General features: G+C 37.8%; 2 protein-coding genes across 2 annotated transcripts in view; both read right to left on the bottom strand.

The window, feature by feature from the left end:
• usp34 (ubiquitin specific peptidase 34) overlaps positions 1–24,581 on the bottom strand; it is a 102,979-nt gene extending 78,398 nt beyond the window's left edge. Inside the window, exons 1-6 of the mRNA XM_056456449.1 lie at positions 24,258–24,581; positions 15,104–15,191; positions 10,523–10,994; positions 6,346–6,396; positions 3,399–3,548; positions 1,566–1,633 (exon numbers count right to left, since the gene is read on the bottom strand). Of these exons, the coding sequence (XP_056312424.1) occupies positions 1,566–1,633; positions 3,399–3,548; positions 6,346–6,396; positions 10,523–10,994; positions 15,104–15,191; positions 24,258–24,300 (872 nt within the window). The 5' untranslated portion in view covers positions 24,301–24,581. The remainder of the gene's footprint in view (positions 1–1,565; positions 1,634–3,398; positions 3,549–6,345; positions 6,397–10,522; positions 10,995–15,103; positions 15,192–24,257) is intronic.
• A 1,687-nt stretch (positions 24,582–26,268) lies between these two features.
• xpo1a (exportin 1 (CRM1 homolog, yeast) a) overlaps positions 26,269–27,736 on the bottom strand; it is a 30,194-nt gene continuing 28,726 nt past the window's right edge. Inside the window, exon 24 of the mRNA XM_056456448.1 lies at positions 26,269–27,144. Within this exon, the coding sequence (XP_056312423.1) occupies positions 26,998–27,144 (147 nt within the window). The 3' untranslated portion in view covers positions 26,269–26,997. The remainder of the gene's footprint in view (positions 27,145–27,736) is intronic.

The following is a 27,736-nucleotide window of genomic DNA, read 5'->3' as shown; positions in this document are numbered from 1 at the left end:
TAGACCATTCACACACCCATTCCAAAATACAGGTAAACTCTGACATCATTAAACAGAAATGACCTCTAAATGGCTGCGCTTGTATTTGTAAACATAGAAAGGGTCGGCCTTTTCTTGACGGTTTCACATTTATTTAAAGCTTTAGGATTCATGCAGCTGCTTTGTGAGAAATCCAAAGGCAGAAACGCGAACTTCAGCTTAATGTTTACACTGATGACCACATTACAAATTCTGTAGATGTATAAGTATTGTGAACAACTTATATGAAAACATGTGGACGAACACTTTCACATGTTGAGATGCTTATAATATGTGCGTGTGCTGGCATTCACCAGCTCCTTAATGTGCACGCATCAAGCAGAGCTAGAAGGTAAATAAACTGCCATTTATCATAAGCCAAGGTTTCTGCAGGCTTCACCGAGGTAATTTAAGACTTTAAGACATTTTTAGAACCCTTATGAATGAAATTTTAGACTCATAAAAAGCTAAAGGCTAAGGAATTTAACTGCAGTTAAAGTCCACAAATTAATAACATGGCAATTAATTTGATTACTGATGTCCATGTAAACAAGGTCACGGTCTTTCTCTCCTGCGTCTGTGTTTGTTTTGCCTCTGTGAAAATCAGCATGTGCCCAAACGGAAACTCTCATTTTTATGCAAAACCTTCCCCTCTTTCCCTCCCCCAACACTCCCACCTAAACAGAGCTAGACACACCCACTTTCCTGACTTTTTTCAAATTAGAGGTGTGAAAACACCCTGCTGAGACAGGAGGGTTTCGTGGCCCTTTAAAGCTGTTTATTTTCATTAACAGTGCGAATGTGAATTCGTATGATTGGCTGAAGTAGACGTCCACGTCAGTGTGTTCTAAACGTGAGCACGCTCTTACAGGCGATTTTCTTTCTGCGTTCACACAGAGCAACATTCCAGCAAATTAATGTAATGTTCACACACACTACTGACAATTTAGCCTCCCCAATTCACCTGTGCCACATGTTTTTGGGCTTGTGGGGGAAACCGGAGCACCCAGAGGAAACCCACGCAAACACAGGGAGAACATACAAACTCCACACAGAAATGCCAACTGACCCAGCCAGGGCTCGAACCAGCAACCTTCTTGCTGTGAGGCGATTGTGCTACCCACTACGCCACCATGCTGCCCTACATTGTATATTTCGAAAGTAAATTAAATGCATTTATACATTTATTAATTTTCCTTCAGCTTGAGTCTCTATTTCAGGGGTTGCCACAGCGGAATGAACCGCCAACTATTTCAGCATATGTTTTACGCAGTGGATGCTCTTCCAGCAGTGTTTTGAATGTGCCGACTGAAAAGAAATAGCTAAAAGGGGCTAATAATATTGACCTTAAAATGGTTTTAAAAAATTAAAAACTGCTTTTATTCTAGCCAAAATAAAACAAATAAGACTTTCTCCAGAAGAAAAAATATTATAGGAAATACTGTGAAAAATTCCTTACTCTGTTAAACATCATTTGGGAAATAATAGAAAAGCATTTCACAGGAGGGCAAATCATTTTTCAATTAACATTATGAAGGCGCTCTTACCTGATAACATAAGTGCGAAACGGGATGATGTGCTGCATCACAGCGGGAATGTGCAACCATATTCTGATCTGTAAACACAGAAAGCATAAGCTCTGATTGGTCACTGGTCTATGATGTCAGAGTCTTGTGTGATTGGGTTTGTCTGATGATCTGTTGACCATCAGTTGCAGTGCAAAAAAGCTTCCTTTCTGACTTTTATATGGATCTTATATGGTTTATATAAGTTATATCTTATATGGTTATAAGCAGTTTAGTGTTTTTGTGTGTGTGAGAGAGAGACCTTAAGGCATCTCATCTCTCAGAACGTAGTAAACATTGTAAGTGTATGTATGCACATGCACTATAATCTGCTGTTATACTCCATAGAACTTCATATACACTCACCGGCCACTTTATTAGGTACAACAATTGCTTGTTAATGCAAGTTTCTAATCAGCCAATCACATGACAGCAACTCAATGCATTTAGGAATGTAGACATGGTCAAGACGATTTGCTGCAGTTCAGACCGAGCATCAGAATGGGAAAGAAAGGTGATTTAAGTGACTTTGAATGTGGCATGGTTGTTGGTGCCAGACGGGCTGGTCTGAGTATTTAAGAAACTGCTGATCGACTGGGATTTTCACACACAAGCGTCTCTAGGGTTTACAGAGAATGATCAGAAAAAGGGAAAATATCCAGTGAGCGGCAGTTCTGTGAGTGCAAATGCCTTGTTGATGCCAGAGGTCAGAGGAGAATGGCCAGACTGGTTCCAGCTGATGCAGGAGCGCATCTCTGAACGCACAACATGTCTAACCTTGAGGCAGATGGGCTACAGCAGCAGAAGACCACACTGAGTGCCACTCCTGTCAGCTAAGAACAGGAAACTGAGGCTACAATTCACACAGGCTCACCAAAATTGGACAATAGAAGATTGGAGAAACGTTGTCTGGTCTGATGAGTCTCGATTTCTGCTGCGACATTCGGATGGTAGGGTCAGAATTTGCCATCAACAACATGAAAGCATGGATCCATCCTGCCTTATATCTACGGTTCAGGCTGGTGGTGGTGATGAAATGGTGTGGGTGATATTTACATGGCACACTTTGGGCTATTAGTGCCAACTGAGCATCAGGTCAACGCCACAGCCTACCTGAGTATTGTTGCTGACCATGTCCATCCCTTTATGACCACAGTGTACGCATCTTCTGATGGCTACTTCCAGCAGGATAACCATGTCATAAAGCGCGAATCATCTGAGACTGGTTTCCACTCAGTTCACTGTACTCAAATGGCCTCCACAGTCACCAGAGCTCAATCCAATAGAGCACCTTTGGGATGTGGTGGAACGGGAGATTCACATCATGGATGTGCAGCCGACAAATCTGCAGCAACTGTGTGATGCTTTCATGTCAACATGGAGAAAAATCTCTGAGGAATATTTCCAGTACCTTGTTGAATCTATGTCACAAAGGATTAAGGCAGCTCTGAAGTCAAAAGGGGGTCCAAGCTGGTACCAGTAAGGTGTACCTAATAAAGTGGCTGGTGAGTGTAAAAGCTACAAACTATTTTTTTTTCCATCTAAAGGGTTAATGCTGCCCACTGATGATCAACAGTAAAAAATGAAAAACTCTACCTCTTCCCAAAAGGGACCACCACGAACAATCAAGAATGCATGAGTATATGCTGTTGTGTTTGTCACTCTAATAGAAGTCCATGGGGCAAAAACAGCCACCAACATAACGAAAGGGTAGTCGATTTGAACAATACACAAGAGCTAAATGTAGAGGAAATGCATTAATAGAGCGAGGATCATTTCCATTTTAAATGTCTGTTTTTAAGAAACGGGACTCACGTTAGAGACGATGGTGATGAAGGCATGTGCGATGGGGAAGGGGAGAGTATCAGGAGCTCCGAACTCAAAGCAATCTTTCATCAGAGAGAGGCCGTGTTTCCCACAGAACATACACACGTATCGCAGCAGGTGCAGAGGAACCTCCACGTCCTGAAACACACACACACAGACATCAGCAATTTATCTCCCAGTAATATTCCCAACGGAATAAAAAAACAGCATGTTTGTGCATTTAAAGGAAGATGAAAGACTTCAAAATGAGTTTAAATCAACACAAAAGGGCAATGACTCCTGCTCTCCATTAAACCATTTTGATTTACATTTATGCATTTGGCAGACCCTTTTATGCAAAGTGACTTGTTTTGCATTTAAGGTACACATTCGTACCCGATCAGCTCATGTGCAAATCTCTTTTTATGCAAATGAGTGCACTGAATTTTAATGGCGTACACGTGAATTAATTTGTTTGTGATGAACAAGGACAGAAAGGCAATTCCGTTCATGACTAAGCATGTATTACTGAATGAAAACAACATGTTAAATATGCATAAATAAAAACAACAACAACATATGAAATGTGATTTAGACAAATGAATAACATTATAATAATTAACTATTATAATTTGGCAGCACGGTGGCTCAGTGGTTAGCACTGTCACCTCACAGCAAGAAGGTCTTGGCTGGGCCAGTTGGCATTTCTGTGTGGAGTTTGCATGTTCTCCCTGTGTTGGCGTGGGTTTCCTCCAGGTGCTCTGGTTTCCCCCACAGTTCAAACACATGCGCTATAGGTGAACATGCAAACTCCAAACTGAAATGCCAACTAGCCAAGCTGGGACTTGAACTAGCGACTTTCTTGCTGTGAGGCGACCTTTAATACCATCATGTATAAACTGTATACACTTAAATTGTGTGTGTGTGTGTGTATATGTATATATATATACTTAAATTGTGTGTATATATGTATATAGATTCAGTTGAAGTCAGAATTATTGGCCCCCCTTTGATTTTTTTTTTCTTTTTTAATTATTTCCCAAATGATGTTTAACAGAGCAAGGAAATTTTCACAGTATATCTGATAATATTTTTTCTTGTGGAGAAAGTCTTATTTGTTTTATTTCGGCTAGGATAAAAGCAGTTTTAAGGTCAAAATTATTAGCCCCTTTGAGCAAATTTTTTTGATAGTCTACAGAAAAAACCTTTGTTATATAATAACTTGCCTAATTACCCTAACCTGCCTAGTTAACCTAATTAGCATAGTTAAGCCTTTAAAAGCTGTATAGAAGTGTCTTGTAAAATATCTAGTCAAATATTATTTGCTGTCATCATAGCAAAGATAAAATAAATATATTTACTAATATTTACATATGTCTGATGATCTGAAATATTAAAGTGGGACAAACATGCAAAAAATAAAAAAATCAGTAAGGGGGCAAACACTTTTTCAAAACACTGCTGGAAGAGCATCCACTGCGTAAAACAAATGCTGAAATAGTTGGCGGTTCATTCCGCTGTGGCAACCCCTGAAATAGAGACTCAAGCTGAAGGAAAGTAATAAATGAATGAATGCATTTAATTTACTTTCGAAATATACAATGTAGGGCAGCACGGTGGCGTAGTGGATAGCACAATCGCCTCACAGCAAGAAGGTTGCTGGTTTGAGCCCTGGCTGGGTCAGTTGCCATTTCTGTGTGGAGTTTGCATGTTCTCCCCGTGTTCGCGTGGGTTTCCTCTGGGTGCTCCGGTTTCCCCCACAAGCCCAAAAACATGTGGTATAGGTGAATTGGTTAAGCTAAATTGTTTGTAGTGTATGTGTGTGAATGAGTGTCTATGGGTTTTTCCAGTGATGGGTTGCAGCTGGAAGGGCATCCGCTGCATAAAGCATATGCTGGATAAGTTGGCGGTTCATTCCGCTGTGGCGACCTCAGATTAATAAAGGGACAAAGCCGAAAAGAAAATGAATGAATGAATAATTGAATGAATATACAATGTATTCAAAAATTATGTAAATAATTGATGTAATAAAATATATTAGAAATTGTATAATAATAATCAGAATTATCATAATGAAAACAAACCAACATATTAAATTATTAACACCTGATTAATCCAAAAAATAACCTACAGATTAATTCAAAACATTTGCAGGCAGTATTACTTAAAGATTGTAAAAGACATGCCAATTTAAGTCTCATTTACATACAATTGAAGTCACAATTATTAATTATCTTTTTTCTTTTTGAAATATTTTCCAAATGATGTTTAACAGAGCAAGGAATTTGTCACAGTATTTCCTATAATATTTTTTCTTCTGGAGAAAGTCTTACTTGTTTTATTTTGGCTAGAATAAAAGCAGTTTTAAAAATTTTTAAACACATTTTAAGGTCAATATTGTTATTATTATGACTTGAATGATTACCCTAATCTGCCTAATTCACCTAGGCTTTAAATGTCACTTTAAGCTGAATATTAGCATCTTGAAAAATATCTAGTCAAATATTATTTACTGTCATCATGGCAAAGATAAAATAAATCAGTTATTAGAAATGAGTTATTAAAACTATTAAGTTTAGAAATGGTTGAAAAAAGTCTCCTCTCCGTTAAACAGAAATTGGGAGAAAACTTACAGGGTGGCTAATAATTCTGACTTCAAAGTAGCAACAAAGAGCATCTTTATATAGAGTCTGACTGATGAACAGCCATTATTTAATTGCTAAAATCTGCAATGATTCATGGGAGTGGATGAATCACGCCAGTCGACGTCTAAACTAAGAACATCCTGTACTTTCACACAACGGTAACGCCTAGATCTGCATGAATCCAGTCCTGCGTCGTCCACTCAGCATCTATTGTGCTCGTCAATTATCTCTAAATGCTGTAATTAAGCCCATAATCATGAGTCTGTGTGTGTGTTTGTGTGTGTGTGTGTGTGTGTGTGTGTGTGACTTACATTCATATCGCAGAAAGAGCCGAGGATATTGCTCTCTTGTGCTGAGATATCCTGAGGAAAAAAAAATACGACAAGCGGATATTAAAATAAGACAGTGACCCAAATAAAAGCACACTCGGCTGGTGAGCGACTACAAACAACAACTTCTATCTTCTGAGAGTCTTCAGTTTGAGGTTATTCAGTTCATCCAAATCAGTCAGGAGTAAAATCAAATGGAGCTATTCAAACCATCTTATAACACTGTATCATATCGCAATATGAGTGCGTGCGATGAACAACCGTAAGTCCGAAAAAAGTAAAAAATTAGATAACCATGTGACTTTAATTGTATGTGTGAACTTTGTGTACAGAAACAGTTTGGGGATTTTTCACGTGACCAAAACTCTGCGTTTTAAACATTAAAATAGTGTCACGCGGAGAAAAAAACGTTGTGCACTAAGAGCAATGGAGATGCCGCTTGCTGTCCTGTCCGATTCTGACATTAAAAGACAAGTACTCTGCAAAAAAAGGAGAGCTGACATGAACAAATGAAGGGACAGAGTAAGGAAGGCTTTGAGAGATGCTGGGAAACCATATTTGGATTTGAAAAGGAGAACAAAAACCTGGGAAAAATCCACCGAAAGAGGCGAGTAGAAGAACTGTATTTGTCATCTCTCTATCTCTGAATGAGCCGAGGAGCACTACACTGCACAAAACCAGTTCAACTATCAAAATAAACCACATACCATATATAATAAAGCTGTATCAATTAGGGCTGCACGATTAATGCATAGCTACACGATCCTAATTAAGCAATTCTACGATTTAGACAATTATATTTTCACGGTCAGGAGAGAAGCGTGAAGGCGGACGCAAAAGTCTTCATTGACACCTCTAAATGGTGTTAAAAGTGTCTTATACTGTATTAATAAGGTATAATTCACCCAAAAATGTCATTTCTGTCTTAATGTAGTGATGTATTCATGGATGTGAAATGACACATGAGCTGATGCACTGTAGAGATCTGCACGGGACTGGATTTTTCATCCCGCTCCCACCAGGTTTTATTCCACACTCGCCCGCTCCCGCCCTATATTCAGTCTTTGAGGCTTTGTTGTGACCTGCCTCGTTTTCTACCAAACTCGACCGTTCCCGCTCAATTTAGATCTGGTTTCCAAAATCTCAAGTTAAAATGCCAAAACTACTGCTAAAAAAGAGGGATAACAGATAAAAGTGTAGGTTGTGCAAGGATTGTAAGCTAAATGTCAGATTTGTTTGCCCGTTTGTGACGAGACATGAGTGCCGCAGTGATTAAACAGTGACGTGCGGTGAGGTTTGGGGCTGGTGAGGCACAGACTCTGTCAAAGTCAGATTTACAAACATATCCACTCAATTTATTTGCCAACTACCGATTGTGTTTTATATATTAGCATTATTTCTATATGTGTAGCAAGCACATATTAGGCCAAGGAAGAATGTTAAATGTATAGTGATTAAATATGCCTCCCAAAAAACACCCAGCTGGATGCTACAGAGTCCAGACAGCCTATAACAAGCAACACAGGGCACCACGGTGGATGCACATGCTTTCTCTCATCTCAGAAGGGCTGTATTATTAGACTACCCGCTCCCGTTCAAATTACACCAGAGTTACTGAGCGCAACCGCATTTTATTTGGAATTTTCGCAAGAAATCTGGTCGGGTCCCACGGCACAGTGGTGTAGTATTGTTTACTAATGGAAGGACGCGCGCAAGCCCGCCAATGATGTTTACTTTAGTGAACAGAACCTGCATCGGCTGTGAATAACAGGTAAATAAAGTTACGTTCAGTTTGTTGCAAACTGAACATAAAGTGACGGCAGCCATGACATGAGCCGCACTCGGCAGTGAAAAGTGAAAGTCATTTAAATGATCATATCGCACTGTAATGTTATAATTACGACAAGCATTTGATGTTTTTTTCCTTTTATAGCAAAAACAAAGTGTTGTGCATGAAATTAAATGTTCACTGTGTCAGTTTAACTACTCTAGCCTATATAAGGTTGAATATAATGCAAGAGGGAATCTGATTATGACAAATGTCTTTTTACCAGTGAAAAAAAGGTCTAATAATGTTGTCAATGACAAGCAAATATCTCAAGCATAATAATTCAACTTTAGAATTATGAATAGTTATGAATAGTTGTGATGATATCATCACTTTACAAGTTAAGTGAATTAACAACCTAGATTTATACAAAGTCAATCCAAGTCTAAACAAAATGTAGCATTTTAACCAACAGTAAACCTATGCACATTATTAATTATTGTTACTAATATTATAATCGTTGTTGTTTTACCATATGTCTGAGAATAACAATAATAACAGCCCACTCATATTAACCTTTATTGAATATCTACAGAATTGTGAAAAAAATGGTGATCTTGATGCAAAAAAATCCTGATTCTCATTTTAGCCAGAATCATGCAGCCCTAGTTCAACGCCAGTCCTGTGTAAACTCCAGCAAGCAGAGTTTATTTGTTTGTATATTTATTTTTCTATCGTGAGATGGAGCAGCATTTTAAGCAGTAAATACACAGGTGCGCTGCGCCAGCTTTTCTAAATGAATGACGATATTTAGCTATGATGCATCTCTGCATTGTATATATTTATTGTATTTGTTTATTGTTAATAATCGATTGTACTGTAAGAAGGTCTACTTATTATACATTGTTCATATTGTATTTTCTGTTTTTAAATAATAATAACCTTAAAAGAAATGCTTAATATTAACCTGAGCTTTCTGTTACGGTGTTAAAACTAAGATAAAGCAATCAGATTTTTAGTGGTTTAAAGTGATCTGATGAATTGGAGTTATACTGTTATTCCACACTAACTGCACATTAGGGGTGGGCGGTACACCGGTGTCATAGTCATCACCGGTGTGACATGGATTTTCTAATACCGTCAATACCGTAATAAATCAATTATGCGCCTTGAACGGCTGCATTTACATCAATAATAGCTAATTCTAAATAATAAGGCATTCAATTTTCTTCAAACGTTCAGTTGTGGTCTGAATACATGTCCTTATACTACAAGGCTCGAAATTGCAACCATTTTGGTGCCCGAAATTTAATCTATGCGCCCTCATAATATATTTGGGAGCATTTGTGTGTCTGAATATAATGGTTGTAGTGCAATCTGATTTGATTTTCTCTAAAAACTTGCTGAATCGCTCTACCCTGCTGCTGTATTGGTTCATATTAGCTGTCAGTCACTCAACGCTTCTCGCTGTCAGATAACAGGGAGCTTTTGTTACAGCAGGAAATGCAAACGGCTGAAGAGTGAAAAGTGCACAGGTTTGCAAACCTCACCTAAAGTTATAATAATAATAATAATGGCGCAGATGACAGCGATCATAACATGAGGTAAATGTTGATCCGCCAGCTGAGATCAATCGAGTGTTTTCGGAGAAGGTGCCCGAATCTCGATGCGTTGCATTCACCGCGTGTTCAGCGCAAATGTCCGCTAAATATAAAATCTAACACTGTACACATCATCGCCAAAGAAACTCGCCTTTACTAAGTTTACACTGAAACTACAGCTCATAACAAAGAGCGGAATTGCGCTGGTGGTCATCATGAGAATTCTGCTCTGTCTGCTCATAAATTGGTGCGGCTGACTCGCCTCCTTTATTCCACCAACACAGAGAAATGAAGATCAGCTCATAACGAGACTGAGCATTTACAATGACCCAAACCGAAACTTTTAAAGAGTGATAGAAGTGAGGCTTTCTTTTGTTCGTTCTTCCTTGAGATGTATATTATTTTGCTATTGAAAGTAATACCATGATATTATACCGTCACCGTTCAAAAAATGAAAAATACCGTGATATTAATTTTAGGTCATATCGCCCACCCTTACTGCACATATACCGTTCTTCCACATTGGAGAAATAGAAATCTCAATAACTTTTTTTTTAATACTGACACTGAGAAATGTTTTCTCCTTAGAATAGAGAAGCTTTCGTTGTCTTCAAGTAAAATAAAAATGATATATAATAAAATATTCACAATCCAAATGAAAAAATGTGTAACTGAAAATCGTCTCAAGGCCTCATTTACTGCAGAACAACAAAATATCAGATTTTGTCAATATCGTGCAGCCCTATTGTAAAGTGTTACCAAAACATCTTTATGTAGGAGTGTGTGTTACCTCTATAGTAGGGTGCGTGTTGTGTTTGTAGGCCGTGTATAGCGGGAACTGAATCTGGAAGATCTTTGCAGCACACAGCAGCAGTTTCTCCTGGTCTTCCGTGCTCCAGGATGCAAATGGGTCCAGGCTGCTTTCGTTCCCACTCTCCCCTGCCGCTGGCTCACTGAGCCTGGGTTTAGGGTCTGGTTTGACCCCTTGCTTTTGGTTCTTGTGCTGATCTCCATCCTCTGCTCCACCGTCCTCCTCAGCAGAGTCCCGTTCCACGTTCAGAGGCTCGTCCTCATTGGGAGAAGGCTGCGGTTGGGCGGAGCCCCAGTCAGACTCCGCCCCTTCAGTCCTACTGTTGCCATGGCCACAGCGTAGGCGGTCCCTAAGGTTGGTCACTTGGGCGATGACCAGGTTAATGAGGGCATAAACCAGTTGGCTGAACACCTCGAGGTGCTTGTATTCTTTAAAACAGCACAGACACTGCCTGCAGACCAACACACACACACACACATTTAATCAATCAATCATTCACTAATGACTAATATTTAAATGTATTTGTTTGTTTATTTATTTAGGTTTTAATGCTATATTAGCAGCATTGGCTATATTCATGGCAAAACATATTCTAAATATACAATATATAATCATATCAGTTTCTTAACAAACATACATGGTAAAAAAAACAACAAAAACATACAAATAGCAACAACACTAAAGAGTCATACACACACTTTTAGTTTGATTAAAGATAAATATTCTAAAATTCATTCATTCATTCATTTTCTTGTCAGCTTAGACCCTCAATTAATCTGGGGTCGCCACAGTGGAACCGCCAACTTATCCAGCATTTGTTTTACGCAGCGGATGCCCTTCCAGCCGCAACCCATCTCTGGGAAACATCCATACACACTCATACACTACGGCCAATTTAGCCTCCCCAATTCACCTGTCTTTGGACTGTGGGGGAAACTGGAGCACCCGGAGGAAACCCACACAAACGCAGGGAGAACATGCAAACTCCACATCGAAACGCCAACTGACCCAGCCGAGGCTCGAACCAGCGACCTTCTTGCTGTGACCTTCTACTGTACTACCTACTGCGCCACTGCGTTGCCTCATAGTCTAAAATTGCTCCAGAAATTGTTTTTCAACCATTTTACTTAAAATATTTCCTGAATAAAATCGTTCTCTAATATCATTTAAAAATACACATTCAATTAAAATGTTTTATCATCAAAATATTCTTACACATATCACAAATAGGCTTTTCTTCCCCTTTCAATAAATATGCGTGCAAGTCTTGAGTGTCTGATTCTACATCTCGTATGTACAACCTAATCATGTCTACTTTCAAAATGGTAATTATTTCTTTCATATACAAATGGTTTCACTTTCCATTTCAAATTAATGTCCAGATTTAAAACAGGTTTCTAATATTTAAATTAGTTTGATGATCTGACTCATTAAAATGAGACAAACATGTAAAAAACAAACACTTTTTCACACCACTGTATTTAAGTTGCGTGTTATGTGTGGTACATTATTGATATGATAACAAAATATAATAGAAATTGTATCATAATAAGAGGTATGAACCTACACTGGTCTCACGGTTCGCTTCGTTTACGATTATCATGCCATCGATTTGGTTCAATTCGCTATCTTGGTGCATTGCGGTACATTGACGATGCTTTCCATACACAATTTTATATTTTACTTCACAGCACAACAATTCTTGTATTAAAATGTATACTTTATAAATATATTTTATATGTATTTGTAATACAATTTTGTCCTTTGTAAGCAGTCAGATAAACGAATCTTTAATTTTACCAGCTCAAAGAAACCACTCTCTTTGAATGGATCAAACAAAACTTGTACACCCACAGAACAACATGAGCATTTAAAACAAATAAACAAATGTAAATATTATAGCGCTTGCTTTTTTAGCAGTCAAGTGAGTTTTTACACCACTATGACTGGTCACACGCTCAACAGAAAGGGCAGCGATTGGCTTTAACGCTCTGGCGCTGTTCACCGATAACTGACACTGTTAAACGGCGGTGGCGATCACAGCTGATCCATGATAGACACGGTGGAGAAAACCTGAATTGTCCGAGACTGCATTCTGGTTCACCGAAGAAATAATTAATTTTGACACCCCTAATAATGATAATAATCATGATGATAACAAACTAAACTATTTAATAATACCTCATTAATCACAGAAATAACCAATAGATTAAATCAAAACATTTGCAGATTTGAATAACTTCAAAAACATGAAAAATCAGTCATGAGTAAGTCCAAACTCATTTCCCAACTATATACTACATGAGAAACAGCACGCGAGCTGAGTAGCATGTCTGAATTCATAGTATTGGAAAAACAGTAGGCGAGAACTAAAGGCTAATTTCTACTTCTGCATCGAGTGATCGGTTTCTTCACGTTGTTTCTCATGTTATGTTTTTTCTGAGCGCTACCTTAATGTACAAGTAGCTAAAACTCGCTCATTCAGAGGCGGGAACTGGCGGACGTGCAACAACTTTAATCATAAGGTAAACACAAAACAAAAGTCTTCATCTGTTGCTCCTTCATGGGACTCGACACTTGTAAACACGATCCATCAGGCTCGCGGCTCTCAGCACTGCCCACACTAGTCACCGCTACCAAGCTGACCAATCACAGAGCTTGTGCTATACGTCGTTGCGACATGTAGTTAAATTTTTTTAAAGATGCGTGTCAGCGTCGGCATCAGCCATGACAAAGGCTATGCGACCACGCAAAGGCAGCGGCAGGCCATAAGCAACCATAAATCAGCCTTAACAACATGACATACTACTCCCAGCAAGATTATGTAGTGTGCAATCATAAATGCAACGTGGGAAATTTCATGAAAGGGAGTGAAGTGATGCCAGACACGGGTAGGTCATGTGACCATGACATGGCAAATGTAGTATGTCCCATTTACATTCATACTACTCGCATATATACTATATAGAACATACTTTTCTAACGTTTGTGTAGTAAATTCAAATTCAAATGTAGCACCAACTCGAGTAGCAGGCGATTTGGGACGCAGCCATGTGTCTCACATTTTTAGATGCAAGGATGCGTTCTATGTAAATGAGCTCTACTGTTTGTCCAATCAGCTACAGTGACATCGCAAATATGCTAATTAGAACGTTAAGTCGGGGTTTAGGGATGTACAGCGTGAAATGAATCTTAATGAATACCCAGAATTATTTGTTAAACCCACACTTGAAACTACAAAAGTGAACCTTAAAGGTAAAAAAGTGTACCCAAAAGGTACTAATGTCCACCTGTATTGTATAAAAGTGTGCCATTTTAAAAGGTACTGCCCCAGTGACAGATTTTCTACCTTTATTTCTGAGGGCCTGTTTACACTAATATGTTTTAGTTTTAAAACGCATACGATTTGCTAAGGTTACGCCATCCGTCCACACTACGCTGGAGTTTTCGAGCGATGAAAACGCTCAAGAGGCTGTTTTTATTCTAAAACGTAGCTGCTCCGTGTCAGTGTGGAAGGCGGAAAACGGAGACATCTGAAAACGGAGGCGGATGTTTGACTATCTGATTGGGGCTTATTGGGGCTTTTTCCTCAATAATATTTTAATTCTAAAAATATTTTATTATAAAAATATTTCCTCAATATTAATTAGCCTACACACAGTTCAGTCTTGCATGCTCTCCTTGTAAATTCAGACTTCACAAGTTTGATATGGAAAACAAACTCCAGAGGACACGTCGGGGAAATTTTCAAAAAGAACAGTGTACTTTATAACCTCATTCACAACACCCTGGCTACGTTGTTTCACCATCTTAACAATAAAATGAAAACATGATATAAGGAACCGTCTATTAAGGTGCTGCATATTTATACATTTTATATATATAAAATGAAGCCTTTAACATAACAGCCTCCTTTCATTTCCATTAAAAATATGAAACATACCCTCTCTTTCACTGAATATCAGTTTTTATGATCAATAATGGCCATTATAAAAGTATAACGTACAATAAGCTTATACAACACAGGAAATAAAGGCAAACAATATACAGAATGTACATGGTTACATTAATTATTAACTTATCTTTGCATTCAGTCAAAACACGTTACCTGAGAACAAGTAATAGATTTAAAAGACCAAAGTCGGGGAATATATCTATACATATAGACAACAAGATGAATTAAATATCACGTTTAACAATTATAGCGAGATTAGATCCAGCGGTAGATCCTTGATGAACAGTCTGACGAGGATAGCTCTCATCTGGCTAGATATGCTGCAGTGCATGCCAGTGTGTGTGTGTGGTCACGTGATGTGTGTGGTTTAGACGTAGAGTTGTTCAGAAACGCTGGGTGAAACGCTAGAGTGGATGCGGATCAGTTTCATTCTAAAACGCCGTTTTAAAACTTAAATGTACTAGTGTAAACGGAGCCTGAGTGTGCAGGTATAGATTGAGAAGTGTGAAACATGATTACAGATAACCCAGGACATTTATCTGGGGTTTAGGATGACCCAGGGTTAACAACTTCAAGTGTGAAAAGCCTTAATGTGTGCTACTGACCTCTGTGTCCATGTGCTGATATAGGTGAAGACTCTTAAGGCATGTTCCTTCTTCAGCTGCAGGCCGTCTGAGCTGTCTGCATCCGAGACTGAGACACACACACACACACACAGCAGTTAGAGAGTTGTCTGAGATCACATCAGTGTTAGAAACACATGCAGGACGCTAAAGAACCACTGACCCACTTACCCTACATTAATACTTTGTTCGTTTTTGGAAATGATTTGAAGCAACAGTGATGCAGCACAAAAAACATCTGTGCACAACCCAAACTCACAGTACAGCAAATGAAAACCAGCAGAAAGAGACTGAACGTCCTGTCCAAGACAGCAATGACACGTTGTAAAAAAAAATGACTGCACTTTTAATGTTAAAAGAGTGTAAATATGACAGTAAAAAACTGTGTTAATAATACTCTAGAGTATATCATTGAAAAATTGTGATAAATCTAATGAGACATCCGCAATTTTCTAGCAAAACACTGTGTTAAATATGAATAAATAAAATAAAAATACATAGAAATGTTTTTTTAAAAGGAACCTATGATGAAAAATCTACTTTTCAAGCTGTTTGGACAGACATATGTGCATGTATTGTGTATAGACCGTCATATTGGGGTGAAATAAACACACCCAGTCCGTTTGTTTTCAATTTAACAACATAAAAACGGTGGACCAATTGGAGCGGTTTTCAGATCGACCGCAACTTCACGTAGGAGTGCGGTCCCCCCGCCCACCAATATTGATTGACAGCTGCGTATTAACATGTCCCGGTAGTCACGTGTATAATCATATCAACAAGACCAGACATGCACAAAGCAACCGTGAATAAAAGGTCTGTTCAGTTCGCTAGGATCATCAATCATCATCAAACGTGATCAAGAGTAAGTTTCACAAGTTTAAAATGTTTTAAAACAGAGCATGTGTGTCATGAATTACAGCGATTTACTTCAGCTTTACTTCATCAGCACAGCCGCATGTCAGAACAATTATAAAAGAAGACGCTTCAATCCTGGTTTATGGACGTTAAATCAGGTTTATTTTGTACATTAACATGATAGACACTCATACAGCAGTGGATATTAACCTGTATCTTGTCACATATGCGTGCAAAAAGAGAGCAAAGCTAAACGTGCGCGCTGTCTGTGTGTGCACATGTCCTCGGTGTCTGTGTGTATGTGTGAACTTTGTAATGACATTGTGTGTGACTCATCGTTGCAACTCAACAAATGCATCAAATACTCATTGGTAAAGTTCTTACTGTAGTATTTCTCACAAACGCTACGTGAGATCTGCTTCCTTTATGTCTGTCTGTTGTCTGAGGCAGCCGAGGGAGGAGATTAAGGCACGCTGAAAGGCACGTAGAAACAGTGGGCGCGGCGGACTAGCCTTAAAGACGCAGTACAACAAATATGCTGAAAGGTATAAAACAGAAACTTTTAAAAGCTATAATAAAAAATCTGATGGGTGTATTGAGCTGAAACTTTACACACATTCTGGAGACACAAAAGACTTATATTAAATCTGAAAAAGGGCTAACCTAGGAGCCCTTTAAACATGAATAAATTAAAGCAGAAATGTGGGTTATTTTTCCACTGTCAGTTGTGTCTCATGATCTTTTCACACTTCTTTGTTTTTAAACTGTACATTTATATAATAGAACACATTTATTTCTTTTACATTTCTATGTTTTCATATTTATATTAAAAGAAAATTTCAATGTTTTTTTTACGTATTCATATTTAACACGCTGTATTAATTCAGTGTGCCGCATACTCCTTATGGTCGTTTTCTATTGGAATTTGGGGGATTCTGTGCTTGTGCACGTCTGTGCATTTACAGGTCTGGATTGCGCTGGATTGGAAGCACCGGTGTATGTTTGTTTCTCCCTGTTTTAAGCATTGTGTCTGCACTCGTTTTTGCCTTATTTGTGGTGACCGGTTTAAGGTCGCAACAAATTGAGGCTCGTCTGGGAACTGAACTCAGAAACTCTCGCACCCGAAGCAAGAATCATATCCCTAGACCGGTTCAAGGTCTCAACACAGTTGTGTCTCATTTTATTTTTCACTTAATTTTCAAACGGTACATTTATATAATACATTTCTTTCTTTTACATTTCTACGTTTTTATATTTATTAACGTATTCATATTTAACATGTTGTATTCATTCAGTGTGCTAAATACCCCTTGTGGTCGTTTTCTGTTGAATTCTGTGCTTGTGTGCGTCTGCGTGCGTGAGTCGGTTCACGGTCTGGATAAAGCTAATAATGTTTTGTGTAGTGAAATGAGTTGAAATAAATATATATTTCTACCGCAAATGCACTCGTCTTCTCCTTATTTGTGGTGACCGCTTTAAGGTAGCAACAAATGGGGGCTCGTCCGGGATCTGAACTCGGGACCTCTCTCACTCAAAGTGAGAATCATATCCCTAGACCGGTTTAAGGTCTCAATACAGTTGTGAATTTTTTTTCTCTTAATTTTCAAACTGTACATTTATAGAATATAATACATTTATTTCTTTTATGTTTCCACGCTTTTATATTCATATTTGTTATGTATTCATATTTAACACGTTGTATGCATTCAGTGTGTTAAATATGAATAAATAATAGAAATCTAACTATACATTTTTTCACTGTCAGCTGTCTTCTGATCTTTATCATGTCATTATTTTTAAACTGTACATTTTTTATGTTTTTAAATCCATATTTAATGAACATTTCTGTCTTTATTCATATTTAACACATTAATTCAGCAACAAAGCATCAAAAACTTCAAGTAAGACAAGATTTAATATCAAGCATGATCATTTTAGATATTCAGGTGCCACATACACACACAGTATACTCTCTTTCACACACACACACACACACACACACACACACACACACACAAAGCCCAATTAATGGTTTCCACTGTGACGAGGGAGTTGCTGGACTCGGGAATGTTACCTTGCGGTTGTAAAGTTCAGTCGAGCAGCCGGCTAGCCTTGACCTACATACGATTTTCTTTCTCTCGTTCTGTCAAACAGCTTTCCTGGCTTTTTTTTTTTTGTCATTTCCACATCGCTCGACAGTAACAATCCAGGGCATTGTGTTCAGGCCGGGCTGAGAAACAGTTTGATGGTGCCGTGATATGAGGATCCGTTATCAAAGCCGTTATTCTGAAAACTCGACCACAAAAACTGAGCGCAACCGCACACACAGACTGAGTGAAAGATATTATTCAGTCCTTTTCACATCAAATCATCAAGAAGGAAAACAAGATATTCTGCTGCCATTTACCCTAACTCATCATGGCTATCGAAACGTGTTTGACTATTTTATCAATAGGTCATCATTCATTCATTTTCATACGCTTTTCTGGACACGGGTCGTGGCAGCAGCACTGTCAGCAAGAAGGTCGCTGGTTTGAGTCCCGGCTGAATCAGTTGGCATTTCTGTGTGGAGTTTGCATGCTCTCCTTGTGTTGGCGTGGGTTTCCTCCGGGTGCTCTGGTTTCCCCCACAATCCAAACACACGCACTACAGGTGAATTGGGTGCATTAAATTGGCCGCAGTGTATGAGAGGGTGCGTAAATGCGAGAGTTTTCCAGTACTGGGTTGCAGTTGGAAGGGCATCCGCTGTGTAAAACATATGCCGGGATAGTTGGTGGTTCATTCCGCTGTGTCGACCCTTGATAAATAAGGGACTAAGTGGAAGGAAAATGAATGAATGAATGTTTATGTGCATTTGTGTCCTTTCTCAAGTGATTCAATGGTCACTGTCTTAACTGTTGCATGGAAAACCACTTGGTCAGTCGTTTTGGTTTTGGAGCATTGTAAGGGTACATTTTAAAATGATCCCGAAAATCTTGTTTAAAGAAGAACTATTGGCTAAAATCTCGTTAAGATGATTCATATCTTTTTATGACGTCTGGCACAACTGGTTTAGTGACTGTCTGGCTGCTTCTGACCTTTCAGAAAACGTGAAATTACAGAGTAGGCATAAACAGACTTCTGCTGACAAACACACACACAAAGAGAAGGCTGTGCTGAAAAACACACCAAACACACACAGTGTCAAATGAACAGTGTCAGACTGACCCACACACAATTAAAGGGTGTCTCTGCTGTTCATCCACACACAGCAGTTCAGAGGTCAAATGTTAAGCTGCACTTGCACATATGGAGCCACCACTCACTGTGACACGCACAGAGAGAAAGAGAGAGCGATACACTAAGGTGATGTCATTCACACAAAGCAAATACTTATATAATGACTTTTATATTCAATTCATCCACACAAAATAGCAAGTTGAATAGTTTACGCCTGAGCCCATTTCATGACAAGCTATTGGGAAAATATGGCTCGATGTGCATTTATAAACATACACATTTAAACTAATATAAATATAAACAATTTTTTTAGTGGGAAGTGTGAAAATGCAGCAGAAGGAGGGTGATATTTACAGAAAATATCATCTCAATATTATTCAAAATAATTATCCCACTAGAGAAATAAAATGGCATTAAAACTGGTGGTGATGAGTGTCTGTCCTAATAAGCGATTCACTGATTCATTCATTCAAATGATTCCTTAAAAATTGTTGATTCATTTAGAAACTATGCAAATGACTGGCTGATTCTCTATTAGAAGAACACAGAGACAATTTAATGATTTATTGTTTTTTTTCCCCTTTTCATTACACATTTACCAGCCACTTTATTAGGTACACCTTACTAATACCGGGTTGGACCCCCTTTTGCCTTCAGCTTAATCCTTTGTGGCATAGATTCAACAAGGTACTGTTAATATTCCTCAGAGATTTTGGTTCATATTGACATGATAGCATCACACAGTTGCTGCAGATTTGTCAGCTGCACATCCATGATGCGAATCTCCCGTTCCACCACATCCCAAAGTTGCTCTATTGGATTTATGGCTTGGCTTGGTCTTTATATTGTAAAATCATGACGATATTTAATTATTGATCGTGGGCCACAAATATCGTTATCGTGATCATAATAGGATTAATCGCGCAGTCCTAGTTGACACGATGCTCAATTGGTACTAATGGGCCAAATGTGTGCTGTGCTAAGAAAAAATTCCCCACAACACCATTACACCACCACCACCACCAGAAATTGATAAGCACTTGAAGATACATCACATAACTATATATTACTATATAATACTATATATAATAGACAAGGCCACAATGAGCATCTTCTTAGCAATGACTAGGGCCAGACAGAATCTGCGGACATTTTTGCTATTTCTGCGCAGAACTGTGCTAAAAATCTGCGGATTTATGTGGAATGATTTTGGGAGTATCATAACTACAACCTTAATTTATTAACTAAAACTTAAACCTTTTTAACTTGTATTTAATGTTTACAATGCAAATCTAATTAGATCCACTTTATTTGGTAAACAAATCAAATCTTCTATATAATATCTCTACTAAAAGACAGAAAATATTACTGTACAAACTATACTGTAAATAAATCATATGAACATTTTCATATTAGTCGATAATTATACTGAAATTAATTTAAAAACTGAATAAATATAAATTTACACACATTTACAGAAGTAAATAAACAGATTGGGCTAAAAATCTGCGCACAGATTCCGTGTGGGCCTAGCAATGACATTACGGTAAATAAAACAGTCGTCATGCCAACTTTCTACTATAAACAAGATTGCAAAGGTTGCCCCGCCTCCAAGCTCTTCTGATTGGTCCACTGCTTTTAGAGCTGACATTGATGAGCTGCGCTGCTTGTGAACGTTGAAGATCATTCAAATTGACACAACGACTAAAAAAAAAAAGGCAGGAACACCTTGACATCATAACTGCACAACCACAGCACCATATTTGTGATGAATTTACTATGGTAATTTAAAATCTTGTGACGTTTATAGTTAAGCATTCAGTGCAATGCTCTAAATATGACTTTACCATATTACTGTCATGTTTACCGATATGCGTCATCAAAATGTTTGTACAGATTACAACCAAAATAGCCTGAGCTTTAGACTTTACCAAAGTAAATGGATGTTTTTAGATATCCTGAAAGTACCCTATAAATACAAAGGTAAACTTGCATACAATAATATATACAGGAACACCCTCTGACATGCACAACACAGCACAATGTCTATAATGAATTTACCATGGTAATTTCATGCTTCTAACGCTTATAGTTAATTCAGATAAGCATTCAGTGCAATTCCTTACATATGCCTTTTCCATATTACTGTCATGTTTACTAATTTGCGTCATTGAAATATGTTTGTACAGACATATTACTATAACAGCGCCACCAAAATACCACGGTTTTTAGACTTTACCATAGTAAATTCACATTTTTAGATAAATTCTTGGAGGTTTCATTCAAATACCAAGGTAAACTTGCATACAATAATATATACAGGAACACCTGACATCATACCTGAAAAATCACAGCATGTTTATAATGAATTTACCATGGCACCAAGCTTATATAGTATAAAGAACTATAGTACAATTCAGATAAGCATTCAGTGCAATGCTCTATACATGACTTTTCCATAGTAATATCATGACTGTTGATATGCATCATAGAAAAATGTTTGTAAGGACATATTACTATAACAGTGCCACCCAAATATGGCGGCTTTTACACTTTACCATAGTGAATTCATTCTGGAAAGCATCAATTACACCAAGGTGAACTTGCATGTAATAATACTTACAAGAACACCTTCTGACATCAGAACTACACAACCACAGCACTTTGTTTGTAATAAATTTACCATGGTACCAATGTTCATGTTTTGAACATTTAAATTTGAGTAAAATTCAGATTCAGTGCAATGCTCTATATATGACTTTGCCGTAGTAATATCATAACCCAAATACCATGGATTTGAGACTTTACTACAGTAAATTCATGTTTTTAGATCAATTCTTGAAAGTACCATTCAAATACCAAGGTTATATTGCATATAATCATATATACAGGAACATCTGACATCATAAATGCACAACCACAACACCACGATTAACGAATTTACCATGTTAATTTCATGTTTGTAATGTTTATAGTTCAGTGTGATGCTCTATATATATGCCTTTTCTATATTACTGTCATTTTTTACGAAATGCATCATAGAAATACATTTGTATTTGAGATATTACTATAAGAGTAACTAAAATACAATGGTTTATAGACTTTACCATAGCAAATTCACATTTTAGATAAATTCTTGGAGGTTTCATCCAAATACCAAGGTAAACTTGCATATAACAATACATACAGAACACCTTCTGACATTATAACTGCAAAAACCACACCACTATGTTTGTAATGAATTTAGCATGGTACCAACGTTCATGTTTTGAACATTTATATTGGAGTAAAATTCTGATTCAGCGCATTCAATGCAATACTTTATATATGACTTTTCCATAGTTATATAATGACTATTGATATGCATTATAGAAATATGTTTATACAGACAGATTACTATAACAGCACCACCAAAATACCAAAAAGTTTTAGACTTTACTATAGTAAATTCATGGTTTTAAATAAATTCTTGAAAGTACCATTCAAATACAAAGGTAACCTTGCATATAATCATTTATACAGGAACACCCTCTCACATCAGAACTGCAAAAACCACACCATTATGTTTGTAATGAATTTACCATGGTAAATTTATGACCTTAACCTGCTCTATATATATATATCACTTTTCCCCATTATTACTGCTGTGTTTAACAATCCGCATCATAGAAATATGTTTGTACAGACATGTTACCATCTGACACTATAGCAGTGCCATCCAAATACCATGGGTTTTAGACTTTACCATAGTAAATTCACATTTTTAGATACATTTTTATTCAAATACCATGGCAAACTTTCATACAATAATATATACAGGAAAAGCTTTTCACTTCATGACAGCAAAAACCACAGCACTATGTTTGTAATGAATTTACCATGGTAATATGCATGCATCATAGAAATATGTTTGTACAGACATATTTCTAGAACAGTGCCACAGAAATAGCATGGCTTTTAGACTTTTACCAAAGACATGCATCAGATAAACTCTTGAAATCATCATTAAAATACCAAGATGATAATATATACAGGAGCACCTTCTAACTTTGCCATTGTAATATCATGACTATTGATATGCATCATAGAAATATGTTTGTACAGACATATTTCTAGAACAGTGGCACCAAAATACCATGGGTTTTAGACTTTTTACCAAGGACATGCATCAATTAAACTCTTGAAATCATCATTAAAATACCAAGATGATAATATATACAGGAGCACCTTCTGACTTTGCCACAGTAATATCATGACTATCGATATGCATCAGAAAATCTTTCAAATATCACACATAATAAATAATTGCATGCTTGGAAACACTGTTATTCCCATCGCAGTCTTAAAGCAAACACATGAGTCCTTAAGTGAAGAAAGCGCATTGATCCACAACACACTCTCTCTTCTCTCCATCCAACAAAGCAGACCCACAACACAAATACTGCTCCCAGTCCAGCAGCCATCACAGGGCCAAACACCGCTAAAAACTCACATCACGACCGCCAGATCGCTGTAACCTCCACAAATCACTCGCCCAGGCAGAATTACAGTGCATCGCGGACAGTGCTGGGCGATCAGATGCCGATATGTGTGCATTTTGAAGGATGACAATGTCAAAAACAACCCAGCTCCGGCTAATGCTAATGCTAACGTCAGTTCAACTTCCCGAGAGCATCCAAACGTTTGAAAACAAATCGATGTTTAGGTCGTACATATATACGTTTTTCAAGGATGTCGTTGAAAAAATGTGCAACATTGTATTGTTGGTGATTTTAATAAGCGAGTTAACATCTTGCGATGCTAACGACTAGCATCGCCTTCGCGAAAACACATAGCAAAATCGAAGAAAGCACAAATAATGACAGCCAAAAGGAGCTCGAGTGGTGTTTTAAATGCACACTTTGATGAGAAGTATGTAACGTTAAATGTTGGACACGGAAAATTGTGCTCTTGTTGAAGCAGAGAGCCGCATGCTCGGACAGTCATGCTAACAACTTGCAGCAACAACTACAAACAGACACAGGAGAAAAAAACAAACAAACAAATGCTGTTGACTTACTCTCATTGAGCACCTCCAGCAGCTCGGCGCAGTTCTCACACATGGTTCATAAAGGCGGAAAGTGTATTCAGACCATTGGAGAAATACAAATGTTGCCTGTTTTTCTCTCTGTCTGTTTAAGGGGGGTTTTAAGGCCCGACGAAATGCTTGATGAAGGCTCGTTATTGTGACACAACACAACCGGGGAGGTTGGGGGTCATTCACCCGGGGTTATTTGCCGAGATGTCGAGGGTGGAGACAGTAAATGTGAGGCACTAAATGAGCGGAGAGTCAGTCTCCGAGCAGAGCGTTACTGTGCAGACTAGCACATACGGTAGCCATGATGAACAGGGACGGGAGTTACGCTTCGGTCGTTTCCGTCGGGCGACTTCAGAGATGGTCGTGCTTTTCCGGAGATGTTCGTAGATGCTCGGAAGCGAGCAGATAGCGTTGTGTGAAAGTTCGAGTATTTCCGTCAAGTCGATGTGTTGGTTGTTCGGATTTTTCCGGAGGGCGAGGGAGGGGCGATGGTTTGTTACACATCGGCTGTTTCATTTCGGCCTTTCTTCGTAAATCTCGCGATATCTAGCAGTCGAGCACGTGTACGTATGATATTTCAGTTTTGATGAATGCCGTTTATCATAACTTGTATTTGACGTGGCAACAATGGATTGTATAAATATGGGGTATATATTATATTCATCTTTATTTACAATAGAAAATACACACATGGTGTCAGGGAGGTCTTCACATGAGCATTCAAACGTTTGGGGTCAGAATTTAATACTTTTAACACAGAACTGCCTTAATCATTCGTGGTATAGCTTTCACAAGGTACTTGCCTCAGAGATTTTGCTCCATATTGTCATGATAGCCTCACGCAGTTGCTGCAGATTTGTCGGCTGCACATCCATGATGTGAATCTCTCATTCCATCAAATCCCAAAAGTGCTCTATTGGATTGAGCTCTGGTGACTGTGGAGGCCATTTGAGTACAGTGAACTCATTGTCATGTTCAAGAAACCAGTCTGAGATGATTCATGCTTTATAACATGGCACGTTATCCTGCTGGAAGTAGCCATCAGAAGATGCGTACACGGTGGTCATAAGGGGATGGACGTGTTCAGCAACAATACTCAGGTAGGCTGTGGCGTTGACAATGCTCAGTTGGTGCTAATGGGCACAAAAAATATATAATTCTCCATTACACCACCACTACAAGCCTGAACCTATAGTTCCAAGGCAGGATGGATCCATGCTTAACTTGTATTTGATGTGGCAACAATTTATTGTATAGATATATGGGGCATAAATTATATTTATCTTTATTTATTTACAATAGCAAATACACAGAGTGTCAAGGGGGTCTTCACATGACCATTCAAACGTTTGGGGGTCAGAAATTAATACTTTCTTCCTGTAAGGACACATATTATGGTTAAAGTTATAGTAAAAATGTTTGTATTGCTTAAATTGTATGAATATTTATAATTTATGAATATATATTTATTTGTATAATTATCTATAATTTTAATTTACATATATAGACCAAAATACTAATGTTAATACATTTAAAAAGCATTTCAAATATTTTTGTTCTAATTATTTTCTAAGAAAGTAGATTAATGCAACATTTGAAAAAAGTCTTTATTGGATGTCTAAATAAACAAACAAAAACAGTAACTCACAATAACAAATATTTACATTTAAAATATAAGTTAATGAGAATAAAAACAAACAAAACAGTACAGTAATAATGGTATTCCCGAAAATATTATGCTCCATTTACTAAAAATAGTTTATTGAATATCAAAACCGCTTGTTAAAATATTGTCAGATAGATCGCGTAAACCTGAACATTGGAATAATGCAGTAATAATTAGAAAATTCAGCTTTGTGAGTAACTGGAAAAAAAAAATATTCATGTAGCCTGCTGAATTTTGTGAAGCAATCTAATATGATCTCAATGTTTTCTTCATTTTATAAACAAGTCACACCTCAAACGCCACAGTGAAAAACACACACACCCAATGCTTTGTAAAAATAACCAACTTTATGTTTCCATATTACTAATACACAGCTTTACAAATAGGATGATATGAACAAACCCTTCCATTTCAATGACATCCCTATGCAAAAAAAAAAAAAAAAAGCACGAAAAAAAGACTTCAATCTTTCTCATACACTGCAATCAAATGAAAAAATATATATAAACACACACGCACGCGCACACACACACACACAACCTTCGTATAAAGACCTCAGGAACAGCAAGAGGTCAGATCCTAAACCCTCACATTCACTTGCTGTGGTTTACGAGCCACACGTTCCCGTTTTCTTTCTCTCCCCTTGCGTTTTCACTGACCTGCCATACTCTATATTACATATTCACAGAGAAAACATTAAAACGATTAGTCATGTGCTCGGAAAAAAAACAGGAAAGCAAACATACTGAACAGAAACACTGAGGAGCATACAGTGAATTGATATGCAGGAGACGCACAGCAGCGGCTTCCTTTATATAAAAAGCTCTGTTGTGTAAAACCAAGGAGTTTTTGGAGAGGAGGAAAGGAGTACGAGGAGCCGGCTTTACTAATAACAGACTTTAAATTTACATATTGGCATTGATTTGGTCATCAAACAACCAACATCTGGATTCATTTTCCTATCCGTCCCTCATTGGACTGCTACCTCTGCACACACACACACACACACACACACACACACACACTCAGACACACACACGCATACGATTGTGGCGATCATTCACACATTTCCTCCGGGAGCTCGTGAGGGTTCAGGATTCCTGGGACGGAGAGCTGGATTTTGTGTTTTTCCTCCTGAGCCTGACGGAGAGATGCTTCCCGCTCCTCCAGGAAGAGATCTGTGGAGTCCTCGCCTGCAAACTCCTGCAAACACACACACACACACACACACACACACACACACACATTTGATTATTTTATATCTGGAAGGACTAATACTGATTAAAACAACACAGCATGCTAGTAATCACAAAGAGCCCATTGTTAGAGCACTTATTATGCATAAATCTCTTTTCTAAGGGGTTTAAATTTAGCTGTGGCAACAGTATGAATATAAGCAGTTTACCAATTAATGGTAAACATTAATTAATTCTATATTTATTATCATGATCGTCTGCAGAAACACCTTGACATTCTCCTTTTGTATGTGTAATCAGACGGGGAAAGCCCCGTCCACTAGTGACAATCTCTCCCCCATTAGCATACACAGCCCTGAGTGAGTAAGAGGATTATAAAAGTGGAGTTTTAGGATGCACAAACGAACACTGTATTCTCAATAGACTGCCTTTTACTTTGAGGACAACTTACTACTACTACTACTACTACTACTACTACTAATAATAATACCACTACAACTAATATGACTATTAATACAACAAAAACTACTACAACAACTGCTACTGCTAATACAACTACAACTCCTACTAATACTACAACTAATACGACTATTAATACA

The sequence above is a fragment of the Danio aesculapii genome, chromosome 1, assembly GCF_903798145.1.
Source record: "Danio aesculapii chromosome 1, fDanAes4.1, whole genome shotgun sequence".
Taxonomy (NCBI): domain Eukaryota; kingdom Metazoa; phylum Chordata; class Actinopteri; order Cypriniformes; family Danionidae; genus Danio; species Danio aesculapii.
The sequence above is the reverse complement of the archived record's forward strand: the minus strand, read 5'-3'. Positions and strand labels throughout refer to the sequence as shown.